General features: G+C 39.3%; 1 protein-coding gene across 1 annotated transcript in view; it reads right to left on the bottom strand.

The window, feature by feature from the left end:
* The window catches only part of LOC114556906 (solute carrier organic anion transporter family member 3A1), a 40,363-nt gene extending 27,962 nt beyond the window's left edge, over positions 1–12,401 (bottom strand). The window contains exons 1-2 of the mRNA XM_028580037.1: positions 11,850–12,401; positions 7,487–7,946 (exon numbers count right to left, since the gene is read on the bottom strand). Of these exons, the coding sequence (XP_028435838.1) occupies positions 7,487–7,946; positions 11,850–12,149 (760 nt within the window). The 5' untranslated portion in view covers positions 12,150–12,401. The remainder of the gene's footprint in view (positions 1–7,486; positions 7,947–11,849) is intronic.
* Between the last annotated feature and the right edge of the window lie 3,760 nt (positions 12,402–16,161).

Genomic DNA, 16,161 nt, shown 5'->3' with positions numbered 1-16,161 from the left:
CTGTAATAGTAAAGCCACTGTATGCAGAGCCATCAGAAAAGTGTGACTCGCTCTGAAATGTTTTTTAAACGTTTTGTAGTGTTCCCTGGACAGTAGAGCCATTAAAAAGAAATAAATGATTATACATTAGGCTATAGTTCTGTTAATGATCATGGTGCTGCAGCCTCAGAATGGGATTAGTAAAAAGTAAACTAGCCTATATATAGGCAGGATTGCACCTAAATGAAATTATAGGTGTAATGCAATTCCAGTTTTCACCAGTAATATTATAAGTTAACTGTGATTAAATATAAAATTAATACACTGTGAATGTGTACGCATTGACTCGAGCAGCAATTTTCTCCCACACCAATTCTCTCTCTTTTGCAGCAGCTGCCGCTGTCTTGCTTTTTCAACGAAATACATGTTCAAACTCGCTGTTTGTGCGCATGAGTATTTCCGCCGACCCGTTTGTTTGTGGTTGTTACCATGGTGAATCGTAGAATCATGGCTCCATTCATACTGCCTTTTGTGCACGCGCATAACCCTGAGTGAACATACTCCGAGTTGATTGAACCAACTCATATCAGTTGTTCTGGAACCGAAAACTCAGAGTTTCCCATCTCAGGGTAAATCAACTCAGAGTTCAGGGTTAGACTCAGAGTTTGTTAAACCTCCTACCTGGAAAGGACCCCAGCTCTTTAAGCCTTAATGTGATGGATGGTGATTTTACTAGCATACATTATCATATAATAATTGAATGTCTTACCCAGCTGTAAAATTTGCAATTGAGTGTGAACCGCCATAACAGGAGATGCACAGAAATGGAATTTCAGGCTTGATAACAATGACCGATAATTACAGATACAATACCAATAAGAGGACAATAAAGGGTAACTTTTTTAGATTGACCAGTGCATTTTCCCACTGGCTGTATCATTTTTGTAAATAAATTACAAAAATAAATTCTATTATTAAAAAAAACATTTTTACATTTATAGTCTTATTTTTGTACAAATGGGAGTCTGACTCTGTCTCATTCTCTCCATCTCCTAGATCTGTGCTAGCAGGTCGCTGGGCAATGAGACAAACAGGAATGGCACACAGCCTCAGTGCCTGTCTCTTTACTGTTGCCTTGGCAACTTTGGCAGACAGGCTGTGATGTGGGTTATGTTGACCTTTTGGTTTCTGCTGTAAGTATAACTGCTTACAGCAGGGCAGGATCTGGTCCACAATTCCCCGTCAACCACAACAATACAGGAAATATTGGCTCTCAAATTTTACTTCTGCAATCTTGTGTTCACAAGACTGCTTTTCTAACCTTAGAAACACAGTCCTTTTGTTGTGTAGTACCCATGGCACATTCAGTGGAGCCACTGGATACAACATAATAGTGAATGACACCATTCAGCAAGGAAGAGCATCAAACAGCACAAGTATTGATGGACACATGCATCCCAACATACATAACTAACTGTTTAACAGCCAGGGATATTTCCATCCACTGGCCAAACTCATTATCTGAGCAGGACAAAACTGTCAATACTGCACACGTTGCTAGACCTGTCTAATCTACTAATGACATAAAGTAATAGAGTATCTATCTTCTTTTTTTAACCAAGAAGAAATTGTGTGCACTTGCCCATGGACAGCTAGAATGCATTTATTTTAAATTAGATCAGCAAAAATGTGCATCGCAATGACACCAAGACACATCAATGTATGTTGTAATGTATGTTTATTTAAGATATACTCACACACACACACACACACACACACACACACACACACACACACACACACAGAAAAATATGTCTTGATGAGATCATGAAAGATTCATTCAAGTTGTTTTTTTATTATTGAACGTTAACCTTAATTGTAAAAGAACTCCTCCTATCAACCATCTATATATTTCTGGTTTGTGTAACATTAACAGAAGAAAATCTGAGTAGCTGGCATGAGCAACGGGACACGGACTGATAAGTGATAACTGGCAAGTCGACTGTGGTCAGGGGCGCAACTACCCAGTGTCAGAGGGGTATGCAGCAAAACTTTTGGCGCCCACCCCCCACAAAAAACATATAAATAAATAAATAAGTGTGCCCCCCGTTCTGATATGTTTACTACGTCCCCGCTGTCAGACATAGGCTAATTGTTATATTTTCCATCTCTGTCTGCACTATTTTTTCCCCAAAAAGGACACAGTGAATAGGTTGGTCAACAGAACTTCAAACCCTACTGGACATTTAGTTTTGTGTTGCCATGTGTGATGCCATCACCGACCTCATGTCTGTCTCATTCACTCCTTGCCTGTGTTCTTTTCCACTAAGACATATTGTCAAACAAACATTATGTAATAGATTTTCCATATTAGTTTTTCCATAATATTAAGAAATGAATCTGTTGGTATCAACTACACTTCCACCTAATGTTAGACCTACCTGTTGACTTCCCCTGTCTTTCCTGATCCACCATCCTCACACCTGAATGAAATGAACTCACTGTCAAATATAGCAGCCTCAATTCAATTCTTAAATCAGCCTAGTGATGGCATCAGATAAGACAACTATTTTGCAGTAAGGTTGTGCTGCTGTTTTGGGGGATTTTAAAAAGTACAAATATGGAGAGCCACTTAGCACAGAGACCTTTAAATAGAGTGAGAGAGAGAGAGAGAGAGAGAGAGAGAGAGAGATGTGACCCTGTAAGTACAGCTTCCATGTCACCCAAGAGATGTAACTATAGGCCTAGCCTGTATGTCTGACAGCTAATGGTAACACAAAATCTATGAATGATTCCATGGTACCAGAGTTATAGCATTAGTTATGTTTTCCAGATTCTTGTCATTTATTGTACATGCTACCTTATATTTTCCAGTTTTCAGCTCAGCAACCTCAGTTCTGCATATTTTAAGCTAGCTGTAAACTCCCATTTGGCTGCTACATTCCCAGTGTTAGCTAACGCTAGCTTGTCTGTTAACATGAATATTTGGCTGCTACATTCCCAGTGTTAGCTAACGCTAGCTAGTCTGTTAACATGAATATTTGGCTGCTACATTCCCAGTGTTAGCTAACGCTAGCTAGTCTGTTAACATGAATATTTGGCTGCTACATTCCCAGTGTTAGCTAACGCTAGCTAGTCTGTTAACATGAATATTTGGCTGCTACATTCCCAGTGTTAGCTAACGCTAGCTAGTCTGTTAACATGAATATTTGGCTGCTACATTCCCAGTGTTAGCTAACGCTAGCTAGTCTGTTAACATGAATATTTTCAAGCCTCCAAGCACAGATGTCACACTTTAAATCCTACCTGTTGCCTTTCACCATCCACGTATTTAACTGCTGTTGCATGCTGTTGTTTCTTTTTTCTTTTTAGCCCCCGACAGCTTTTTTGTTTTATCCATCTTTTTCCACAGATGACAAATCACTACTGTACATGTTCGCTCAGCGCTCACGGCGCCCCCACTCACGATATTACGAATCCTACTATGGCCACGCCAATGTGCCGCATATATAGCGCATACCCACTTTTTGCGCCACTGACTGTGGTAACACTGCAGCAGTTAGTTTAGAGAATACAGATCTATTAATTATATACTCCTTGGATTTAAGATAATAATCCACAGTAATCCTGCAAGGAGGAACTTTTTTCTTTTCCTTCACCTCAGACACCTTTGAGGCTTGTAGGGATTCAGTGATTAAGGAGCACATCAGAAGCAGAGACACTGGCATGAAGGCTTAGTTGGGGTCAATATTATTAGTGTGAGAGCCAGCCCTAGCTGGCCACAGCTAACCACTATTATTCAGCCGTTTTTTGCATCTATCTACTTCTGACTTCTTTCTGTCTGTTTGTTTAAACATCAAAATGTTCATCTTCCTCGGGAGATGTCAGCTATTACTTTCCTTATTCTAATCTGTTTCAGTGATTTTATATAATTGTTTAAAGTGTTCAAATGTATAATGGCAGTCTATCAGAGTTATAGTGAATAGCTTGGGAAACCAGTGGTCGCAGGTCTGATTCCCTTCTACAGCTACTATTTCTACTAATATTACTGCTGCTTCTAATATTATTACTTCAACATTTCTGCTACTTATTACCACTGTATGCAGTGGTAGTTTTTGAATTAATAAGTTAAGTTATATTTTATGCAAATGTATTAGTTTTCTGGGTTTCATGCTCTGTGGTTAAGTCCCTGATAACAGGCAGCGTTCCCTGTTAGATTACAAGGTTCAGGTTTTAATACCTGCTCATTGCTCCTTATAACAATATCATTGGTCTTAAGAAGAACGTTGCTGTAAAATGTTATAATCATGTACCCTCATTCAATGAGCAGCTGGCGCAGCAGCAGCTAACAGCTTCCAACTCTCACATGCATTTTCTAGAGAAAATGCACATTGTAGTTACATAAAGAGTTGTATGTCTAAAATTGTTTTCAAATGGTAGATGTCTTATATTGAAATGGAATTCTTCCTTTATAGTTTAGACTCCTGACGGCCTTCTGAGCATTCTACACTCAGTGACCAGCACGAAACCATTTCAGCAAATGGCATCGTAGGAACGGTTTTATTGTTGTACACATTGTGATGTAAAGTAAAAGTAAAATCTAGTCATTGCTCATAATATCTCAAACCATCTGATGTAACTCGGGTATCACTTTCATTTGTATCTATCCATCTCACTGCACATTAACTAGAGCCTAAAACCTGCCTTAGCTCCCAACCCCTGCTTTCCCTTTTACGTACATGTGCACCTGTCAATAACCACAGTGTTTAACTTATCATGACAAAATAAGATTCAGTGAAGATTATATCAGTAATAAGATTTTGGTGAATATAATATTGTAATTTTATTTTTCTAAAATGAGCCTCTGTGTTAATTAAGGACAGTTGATCATTTAGTGCACATTCAAATGATTAAATGTCACAGTCATGTTTCAATTATGCCAACATAATCATCCCATTTACTTTGATAGATATTGTGATTGTACAGATTTTATTATGCCATTAGCCTTTGATTCTTATTACTTCCAGTTAACTGGAATGTGAGTAAGCCAAATGCTAGTTGTTGTTTAGTTCGGTGATCAAGATCTTTGTTTTCTGTTTTTTTTTCTAAATAATATTCTTCATTGATTATTAGTTGTAAATTTTAGCTTAGCCAAAGCTTGTGTTGTTTTGGATGTCACAATCAATATTATTTTCAACATAATTTATTTCACCGCACCCGTACACTTCATCTTCTTTTCATTGAGTATACTGGCATTTGCACCCAGCGTCATATTCAACAGCCTTTGTGAACATTCCAAATTTTATTTCAATAACAGTATATTAGAGCCTTATGGGTGCCTCAGGCCGAGGTCAGTGGCCAAACATACATCATTAAAGAAATAGTTTACCATTTTGGGAAGTAAGCTTATTTACCTTCAAGCTGAGAGTTAGGTAAAAAGATAGATACCACTTATGTGCTGTAAATATGGAGATAATGCCAGCAGGCAATTAGCTTAACTTAGCATCAAGACTGAAAACTAGTATACAAACAGAAATGTAAAAATAAATGACAAGTTGTGGTTTGACGACAGTCACGTGCCGGAGCTAAGCTAGCTGTTGGACTCTGCTTCTAGTCTTTATGATAAGGTAAGCTAAGCATCATATTTAGTGTCTCAATCACCTCATCCTACTCTCAGCAAAAAAAAGCCATTAAGCGTTACTCAAAATGTTGAACTATTTCTTCAAGCGCATCAGTTAGCGACTGTCACCGCTTATGACGTTGTGAAAACAAGGCAAGGTTTGTATAGGGTGACCCGGTTTCCGGGGACTGTCCCCGGAAATGTCCCTGGTTTTCACTGTGACTGATAGACCCAAAATTGGAATGAAAGAAAGAAAAAATTGACCAAATGGTTGCACTGACTCAAGACAGCCAGAGCAAGCGCTGCTCAGAGCTCAGAGATGTTCTAGAATGCCCATATTTTACGATGCTAAAATCACTGTTTATTTACATGGAGTCTGGTGGGTTTAGCGAACGCAATTTCGCAGACTTTTTTATGTTTAAAAAAGGATCTTACTTTTTAACAGAAAGGTTGACCTCCTTAGAAATCCTTTCCAAAGTTTTGTCAGACAAAAGTGCTTGTTTTGGCAAAACAAGCACTTTTATGAACATAAATACAAGTTGGACAATTGTCCTATTAACTTACATTGTAGCTTGTTTCTCCGTTGCCGACTGCAGCGATCTCGTTTAATACTGGACCAATATGTCAAAGGAAAATAATTCCTCAATAGTTTTAATTGTATCCGATACTCAATGAGCTGTTGCAGAAACAAGCCCAGTGTGAAGCAATAAAGCAAAAGCTCTCAGATAAATGTAGTGCAGTAAACATTACAACATTTCCCTCTGAGGTGTAGTGGAGTACAAGTATGAAGTAGCAGCAGGGGCAATTCTAGGATCAGACCTTTAGGGGGGCTCAGCCCCTAATGAGAACATAACACGGATATAGTGCATGCAAAAGTATTAATCTGCGCCATGAAATTACCAACTTCTTCACAACCGTCTCCTGCTCTCCCTCTGACAGATAGAGACTCAGCCAAATGCGTGAGTCTGGCACAACCACCTCAACCAGAATCTAAGCTTTCCAGTGATATTAGTACCAGCTGCTGTGACAAATGGTTTGCGAGAAAATTAACATTGAACTTACATGAAATGTTATCATATTTGCATTCTGCATAAATCTCTGCACACCCATTACTCTGTAAAATATCTCACAAACTCTTCACTCAACACATGCATCGGTACAACATGCAACAAACTATTCTACCTGTGTGTGCATGGTTAAAATTCTGAAGTGTAAAATATTTCAGGCCACAGCGCAAATATTTCCATCCATAGATAAGAATAATCAAGTCTAACCTCTGAATTTCTTTTCAAAGTGCACAAGATTGATGCATTTAAACGTTAAAATAGACAACATTTTCTTACAGGGGAGCATGCCCATGGACCCCCCTAGGGGGGCTTGTGCCCCAGTGCAGCTCTAGGTCTAGTGATGCCCCTGGGGCAGTGTTCCTGTTTTAAGTTTACAAAGATAAAAACATTACCTGTTTGGGAGGTATTTATGCTTCTGATCTGAAAATGTCCCCGGATTTTGTCTCAGAAATGGTCACCTTAGGTTTGTAATCTGTGATTCTGAATTAATTTAAATATTTTGCTTGTTTCCTTCCTATATGTTGTTGAAAAGGTTATTTGCTCAGCAACCATAATTTATTTATCACATAATACATAAAAAAACATAATTGGCTTTGGGGATGTTTGACTAAGCTTTTAACCAGGATAGAACATATTGTATGTCATGGTTGAGCTGACAACAGTGCTTTCAGTCAGCAGTGATGAATCAGTCAATGACACGAGTGATCCAGTATGATCTGTTCGTTGATGTACTGAGCACCTCTAAACAATAACTACCATAAACACACACTTGACAACGAGCTGATATGCTTTAGTTTTACAGTAGCTTAGTGCTACTCACCTATATACAGCGAGGAGTCCTTCCTGTGGACATGGTCATCAATGTAGGACACTCCCAGAGGCTGGACCGGTGTGGCTCCAATGCCGAGCAGAACCTGGGCTCCGATCAGCAGAAGGTACATCATGTTGGTGTTGGCTCTGTTGCCACATTTAAACCCAGAGTCTCGGTTTTCTGACCTGGTGGTGTTGGAGCAGACGTCCCTGCCATCCTCGGCGTGCCACGAGTCCCCGGCCTCGTACTCATACTGGTGAGTCAGGAACTCCGGCAGGGCTGACAGCAGTGCCCCCAACGCCATGACAATCCCGCCGCAGCCAATCAGTCTGGGTCTGTGGGCCTTGGCGCCAAAGTAGCTGACAAACAGGATAAGGGCCAGGTTGCCGATTTCGAAGCTGCTGGCAATGACACCCACATCAGCACTCTGGAGGTTGAAGCGTCTCTCCAGAGTGGTCAGAACACTTACCTGGCAGAGAGAGAGAGAGAGAGAGCAAGTGTTCTAACAACTAGCAGCCATTCAGGACCGCCAATGACATTACGCCAACCAACTAACTTTAACTTTATACACTTGATTTTATATTGAGCAATTAATAATGTAACGTTTCTACACTATTATTTACTGTACCAACTAGGGCTGAGCAATATATTGATATCATATCAATATCGTGATATGAGACTACATATCGTTATCTAGTCTCATTTTTAACTTACTTTAACGTATTGTTAGATTTTGAATATTGTCATATCGTTGTATGGTAAGTTTAGTCTTTTCCTGGTTTTAAAGGCTTTTTACAATTACAGTTAAGTGATGTAATTCTCTGAATTTACCAGACTGTTCTAGCTGTACTATTATTTGCCTTACACCACTGAGTCATTATATCCACATTATTGATGGTTATTTATCTAAAATCTAAATGTGAAGATATTTTGTTAAAGCACCAATTTTTAACCTTACAATATCGTCACAATATTGACATTGAGGAATTTGGTCAAGAATATTGTAATATCTGAGTTTATCCATATCGCCCAGCCCTAGTACCAACCTGTCAGAAGTATAACATATTATATATGTTACGCTCTATTTAAATGTTTGTGTCAAACAATAAGACAGGGTATTAAACGCAGGCATGAAACAGCCATCTGCCACTCAAACCAACAACAGCAAACCTGTTGATAACACACAGTAGCTGAGCTGCTTTGTTTCCAACATCTTCATCCCCACTCCTCCTCCACCCAAAACAACCCTGAGGCTAGCCTGATGCCAACCTGGGAAAAAGGGATATGTACATGTGTGTGGCTTTAGGCAAGAAACCTCATGCAGCTGTTGTGAAATTAACTATTACTAATTATGAAACGGACACAAACACATTGTACCAGCTGTGTTCTGGGTGTGTATAAGTGATGAAGTGGCCAGATCATCTACAGAACTGACGATAAATGGTTGGTTGGTAGTTAATTCGTCCACAGCAAAAGGTACAGTATAGGCTCCAAGACTTCATAAAGCAATTCCAGATAAAAAAGAAGAATTACTATGCAGGTGAAATCAAACGTATCATGTACAATATCCATTCATTGTTTTTCTGTATTGCTTGTCCTGTTTCTCATTTCACACCTAACTCCATTGCAAAATCAGATTAGTTCTTGTTGTTCTTATTACCAAGAAGGGCTGCAACTATTATTTTCATTAAAAAAATGTATCTGCCAATTAACAGATAAATTGTTTCTTTTTTTAAAAGTCACAATTCTTTTCTTCCAATTCTTTTTTTTCCCACCAACAGTCCAGAATCAGCCACACAAATATTCAACGTACTGTCACATGAAACAAAGAAAAGCTTTGAATCCTAACAATTGAAAGGTTGGAACAAAGCAATGTTTGGCATTTCTGCTTGAAAAATGACTTCACTTTACTACGATCTTACGATCTTACTTATGATCACAGACATGTTTGTGAACTCGCATATACTTGATGCCACCCCTGCATATATCAGTGCCCTACCTGGGCCACCCCATTAAAAAAAAAGTCTGCACACGCCACTGGCTGGATGGTTAGAGGTCACAGAGTCTAAACAACGGGGTGAAGATTTATTCTTGCGGTCCTACAAGATTTATGTATGGCCTCATATTGGCTGCTGATGAAGAACAGCCGATCCAATCCACTCAAATGTTGACAGACAATACAAATTGTTGTAGATCTTTAAGGCGCTGACGCACCAGGCACACAGCAAAGAACTAGTTGCAGCGCAGGCCGACTGTGGAGTCTCCTTACATCGCCTGTGTCTCAGCCAAAAAGTTGCACTTAAAGACACCGCAAAGACTACAGCCGACAGACAACTACTACATACGTTCTGCTCTTCATGCCAGCAGGCTCCTGTATTATATTCATCATACAAAAAGGGAAACCGGATATTCAAACCTTTGCTACATACAACAAAACAGTGTTTGCCTGAATCAGCCAGCGGCAGCACAGTGCCTACGGTCCCTCTACTTCACTCACAAACTTTGCAACTTTGGAAAAAATTGGACCGACCATCTCCTTGGTTTGTCAGCACCTTCAGAGAACATTGAAATGAAAAAAAGCATGCCCATTTCAGTTTGATGAATAGACTAAGCCATAGAAAGTTGCTATGCAGGTGCTGCTGTGCTGACAGTGATGATTTTCAGTCTTATAGCGTTGTTGTTTTCCAAAGTTTTACTGTAATACGGTATATTTGCAAAAAACAATGTGCTATTGAAAAGAAAAAGGGAGAATAAACACACAATGTGAACCAAGAAAGTGGCTGAATTAAAAAGAGACAGAATAAAATATGATGACAAACAATATTTTATACAGTGGAGGATAAGCAGTGCTTTTACAGTGCTTTTAGCTGCAGCAGGATTTGCTAAAGGTGCACTTTTGGTTTGGGATGCTGGTTTAAGGAGGAAGATCCACTGCAGTCTTCAAGGTAAACACTAATGCACTTCAAATTTGCGACTAATGCAAAACACATTAAAACCAACTCAGTTGTGTTTCTGCCAAGCTGCAGTATTCACCAAACACCAAACATCATTAAAAAAAATTTTTTTTGGAATGTTATTTTTCTAAACAAAGCATTTTCAACAGCTCTAGTGGGTAATATGGCGGTGTACATGACTTCATCCTTGAGATCATCTCATGTTGTTACAATACAATTGAGGACTTTTGTTGTTTTTTTCATCCAAACCAGCAAGCAAAAGCTTGTCCCTCGTGAAGAATAAAATGAAGCTACTGAAACTGCATATGTGCAATTATTTATAGTATCAGGACTGTGCTGACACCTTTCAGGGGCTTTGGCTTTGATCAGGCAAATGATAATACTGATTCAATTGTCATCTTTCATGTTTATACAGATTTACAGTAAGTGGTTGGGCCAACTCTGACTAATGTAGGTAGACCACACAAATGCATCAACAACTGCTGTGGTTGGCTTTGGCCAAACCATAAACAGCTGCTATTACACTCATTGGACTTCAATATTGATTAATCACATCATTTCTAGTGCAGGGTTTTTAAATAGGTTTACTGTTAGGGAAGATGCTTCAATTTCACCTCTGCATCTATGACTATTAATGAATATGATAATAATAATAATAATAATAATAATAATTATTATTATTATTATTATTATTATTAATACTAATAATAAATAATCATTTCTATTTTCTTTTGGTTCCTAAACGCATTGTACCCATCAACGTCTATTCAATAGATGCTGAATAGAGCCTAGCTCTCATGATGTTGACATCAATCTAAAGATGTCAATGCAGAACATATTGGGAATGCAGTGTTAATGAGCAGATACTGAAGCGAGGCTTTTCTGAAAATACAATTTAAGCTATTGTCGCTTCTGTTGTGTTGATCACGTCATCTCCTAGGCCTCTCCTCCAGTGTCAAAGGCCCCCTGCATTACTGAGGCATACGGGTGCAGAATGTAGCAGAGCCGGCAGGTTGACTGGACCTCCTGACCATGGTTTTGTAACCTGCTCTCAAACAGACCATCCATACGCATATCAAATTCTCCAACAACAACGTGGAGCCTACGGCCGCTGTGACGCGCTTTGTGTCATGCAGATGGTGCATAGGCCTGATAGATAATACGCAGCAAGACATCAATCAGGGAAAGCACCGCGTCCCATGGTTGCTGGAGGATGTGATTATTACAGTCTTATGTGATCAGAATAATGTGATTATTAACCGTATCAGCGGAAGCACCGCATCGTTACTCACTGTCTGCCTGTGTCGGTGTGTTTGAATGAAGGGCGCTGCGTTAACCCCATGTTATATTCTGGGATACGACGTTCCACTCAGAGCAACATTGTGTCCATGGTGGCTGACTGTTGTGTAGAAACTCACCAAATAGGCGCCCACGGTGCCCTGTGCCAACATGAGCGCACATTCCGACACCAGGAAAATCTTTATGTTGGAAAAACACGAGGTCTTCTTCTGGTTGTCATCCTGCTCCGGGTCGTCGGTGCTGCTCCGCTCGGTGCAGATCTGATTTTTAACCTGCATCCTTCGGCTCAGGCTCCGGTCGGCTTGGACGGCATAAAACTGAACGGCTCCGGTCCGGCGGAGAGCATCTGGTTGTAATGACGAGCTGCACTGCAGAAGAAGTGCAAATATCTTGTCAGTAGCCCGTCTAGGCTGGAACATACAGCGAGAAATACTGCTGTCCACTCAGCATTACGCACAGTCCGTCAGCGACCTCTCTTCGCCGCCTGTCCAGCCAGTGCGTATCGGCTACATCACATTTAAATACGTAGACTACGTATGTATATGTAGGCTACGACGGCTTCTAGCGTAGAACTACAGGACGCCGTTTCCCCACATCCGGGATGTTACATCTCCACCCAGGACCGGTACCGACTGGATTTAGTTTCTCAGCCCGGTTCCGAACCGCAGCTCTGCGTCCTTCAAGCGGTGTTTTGACGCTCCTCCTCCCATGCATAGACCAAAGCACCACAAGGGAGGTGTAGTCTCCGTCAACGTGTTTTCCCCACATCATCATTTTACCTGTGCAGACTTTCAGCTTAATCATTGCCACAAGAAATGCAACATTTCATCAGAACACTGACAAAATCAACAGCACATGTTAACTTGTCCATGAAAATGTTGTGTTCTCATATTACTTTGCAGATTAATACTGCAACAATAAACCCATATCATTGTAAGATGGGTTCACATTTAAAAGTGTAGATCTTACCAAATGACCATTTTTTATGTAACTTGGTTCAGTTTTCAAGTGTAGATAAGACCACCTTCTTTGTAGGACTTCAGAGCATTATTTCTATCTAGGTTTCAGAATATGTTTCCGGTCCACAAAATTCATACCACTTAATGACACTGACTGTAATCCAGCCTCCTGCTGCACAACTGTTCTGTTTTCTATTTTATTTCCACTACAATTTAATTCACCAGAAGACATCCCAGTAAGAAGAGTGTCTCTGATTTGTTATTAAGGTCTGGTGAGGTGCAGTGAGACACTGAACCCCAACGCTTCTTTAATGGAGATTCCAGGAGTAGTGGACGAAGGTTGCATATATATAGTGTGAATGTATAGGAAAGATGAGAGATGAAGATGCTCAGTCACCAAGGCCATAGTAGTGCAAAATGTTTTTAGTATGACCAAGGAGATCAGACAGAGAAGTCAGAAAGGTGGATGGATGGAACTACTGCTCTATTACTGCACTATAAGCTTCATTATTAGTCTGTTTACACCAAATGCTGCAGTATTATTATAGTTACAAAATGTTTGATTTTAGAATCTCATTTCCAAATACCTTATTCCTAAATATCTGGAATAACATAATAAGCTTAATTTGCAAAGTTCAATATTTAAATGTGTCTCTGGTTTGTGTCATGTCTATGTAGAATTTGAATCACTGAACTCAAAATCATATTGGAAATCTATTTGAAAGCATCACTTTACTGTTATACAGTATCTTTCAATGTAAAGCACTTTGAGTTTACATGTGAAAAAAAGGTGTTTTTTTTAATAAAATTGTCATTGCCATCTTCATGCGTGGCTGAAGTATACTCAGCTGGCTTCAGGATGGTGAAAAATTCAACACTTGCCACATAAGGAATCTATTACACACATCAGCCCACTGTGCTGCTGTAACTGTTCTACATGAAAACATGCAAGGTGAAGCACTGTGGTGTCACTGTGGACAAATGCTAAGGGACCACTATAATCTGCACCATATTTATTTTATGTTCAATGTGTAGGCTACTTTAAGCTGCTTTATTTTGACACTTGGAGGTACGATTCTCTACCCTAGAGTGATTAAATGAAGAGTAAGTGTTGTTTATCTTGTTAAAGGGCATACAGCTACAATATACTTAATAGCTGTTACATTTGATTATGTTATATTACATGACTACATTTCACTGGAATGTATCCCGTAAGATTTCATGTGACAAATAAAAACTGTGACCTCTGTAACCATGAAGCCACCAAGCCTGTGTTGGCAAAAAAAGGTTTTATCCACTTAATCCATTGACTGTGCTTCCTTAACTCTGGCAAAAAAAACAAAAAAAATACAACAACAAAAAAACCATGACTGGTATTGCTGGTACAATGCAAGCTATCCAGCTACCAGTCAAACAGATGTAGGCTGTTCTCATGTAATTGTAAAGACAGCTAAAGTTAACTGTCATGCGAGCAGTCGATACGTGGCAGTTTCGTCGGATATCATACGAACCTGTTCATAAAAATGCATTGCGAGATGTAATTGTGCTGTTTAAAGTTAATGCCTCCTGGAAATCTGCATGTGATGGTTGAATTAGACCAGCCACATCTCCAAAAGGGCTCCCGTCTGTAATACTCCCATCAGCTGTACTATGATTTTGAGTTTTATGCTACCAAAGTGAATATACACTGGCTCTGTTATGATTTATTCATGTTTTGCCTGGTATAAAAATACAAACATTCACTTTGAGTCCCAGCACCAATTTTCATTTCTTTTTTTCAATAAAAAGTTATCAAGTCTTTGTCTGTTTGTATCAGGAGTTCATCCAGCCTGAAGTTCGTCAAGCAGAAGAACAAAAATGAGAGCAGAGTGGCAGGACAAAGTGCCACAGAGACAGCAGTAAAAACACAAGGCAAAAAAACTCCCCATTATAACTGTGAAATAAGAAAGCGCTGAGTGCCAAGGTCACTCACCACTCTCCCCACAGCTTTTGGCTTACATTATTCCTCGGACCATTCAGATGCTCTATCAGGACCAATTCAATAGCATCTGAAGCAGCACAATCTATCAGGCAAACTGTGGACTCAGCAGGAAGAGCATCCATTTCTCATGGAGTCACTCAGAGTATCGGGGGTGATTTAAGATCAACCACAGTGTCTGCTGATGCAGTGCAAGCCAACTGAAGACATTATTTTAGGATGCCTCTTAATCACAAGGTCCAGAAAGAAGAATGCATTCATGGGTTTATCCTGTAACCAACAAATAAATCACAAGAACACAAATGCAAATGATGTCAGAGTTTATATTTAATGCTTAAACCTTTGGTGTTCATTGTACATTTGGGCCAATGTAACCTGAGAGGTACTACTTCAAAATAGTATAAGTAATACATAGAAAAAAATCATAAGATGTAAAAGCACAAACATTTAAAGCGTGGTTGTTTTTCAGTGAATTTGAAAGGTGCACATTAATAAATTCTGGAATGTGGAAAAAGAATAATTCATGTTTCATAACCATTTGGCCACTAAGCCCATTTGCCATCACTTTTCATGTGGTCTTTTTAAGCACCTGAAAAGAGATAGCCAACCAACTCATGTTGGTGATGAAGCAACTTAAGTTCATTCTACTCTAGACAATCATTAAAAGCATCATTAAAATGACTTGCATGAGTTAATATTTAATTAGGTAGATTTCAGATTTAAAACAGATTGTGAACACTTATAACCAGTATTAAATTAAACCATCAAACACTATGAAAAAATATCTAAGACAGAGCTCTGTACAGAGCAGAGTTTATTAGAGGGTCTTAGGATGAATCTTCTGGGAACGATAAATGTGTGCACATAATTTTGAGCCAATCCATCAAGTAGATATTGAGATATTTTACAGGATGAGGGAAAGCTTTGACCTGCTAGTAGAGCTACATGTCAGGGGAGGGGATCACCAAATTTAATAGGAATTATCCTCTTGGGACCACGAATGTCTGTACAAACTTTAATGGCAATAATTCAATTGCTGTTGAAGTATTTCAGTCTGGACCAAAGTTAGCGATATTGACAGAGTCACGCTACTAGCATGGCTAACAAATCCATTCCAATGCACAATTAAAGCATGGCTGATGTTAAATGGGTGTCATTTGACTTCATAATCCTATACTAAAGCTTGCACCCTGTGTGACTTGACAGTTGATGGGAAAATGACAAGCTGAGTAAGGGAGCGTCTCAAAAGTGCATGCATAATTGCCAAGCGAGCTATTCAGATTTTGTTGTTAGCTTTCTGTTATTTTACAGACACTTGAGACAAGCTGTTTTTACACCACAGTTAAAGATACAGAGATAGTAACCTTCCTTTACCCCAGTTAAATAATCCATTTAAACCATACCATCCAAATCCAAACCAAACATCATAAAAATATCTGGAGAAAGACACCAGTGCTCAGTACAAAAAACATGCTCTCAGGATGACAACATATT

This window comes from Perca flavescens, chromosome 1, assembly GCF_004354835.1.
Source record: "Perca flavescens isolate YP-PL-M2 chromosome 1, PFLA_1.0, whole genome shotgun sequence".
Classification (NCBI taxonomy): domain Eukaryota; kingdom Metazoa; phylum Chordata; class Actinopteri; order Perciformes; family Percidae; genus Perca; species Perca flavescens.
The sequence above is the reverse complement of the archived record's forward strand: the minus strand, read 5'-3'. Positions and strand labels throughout refer to the sequence as shown.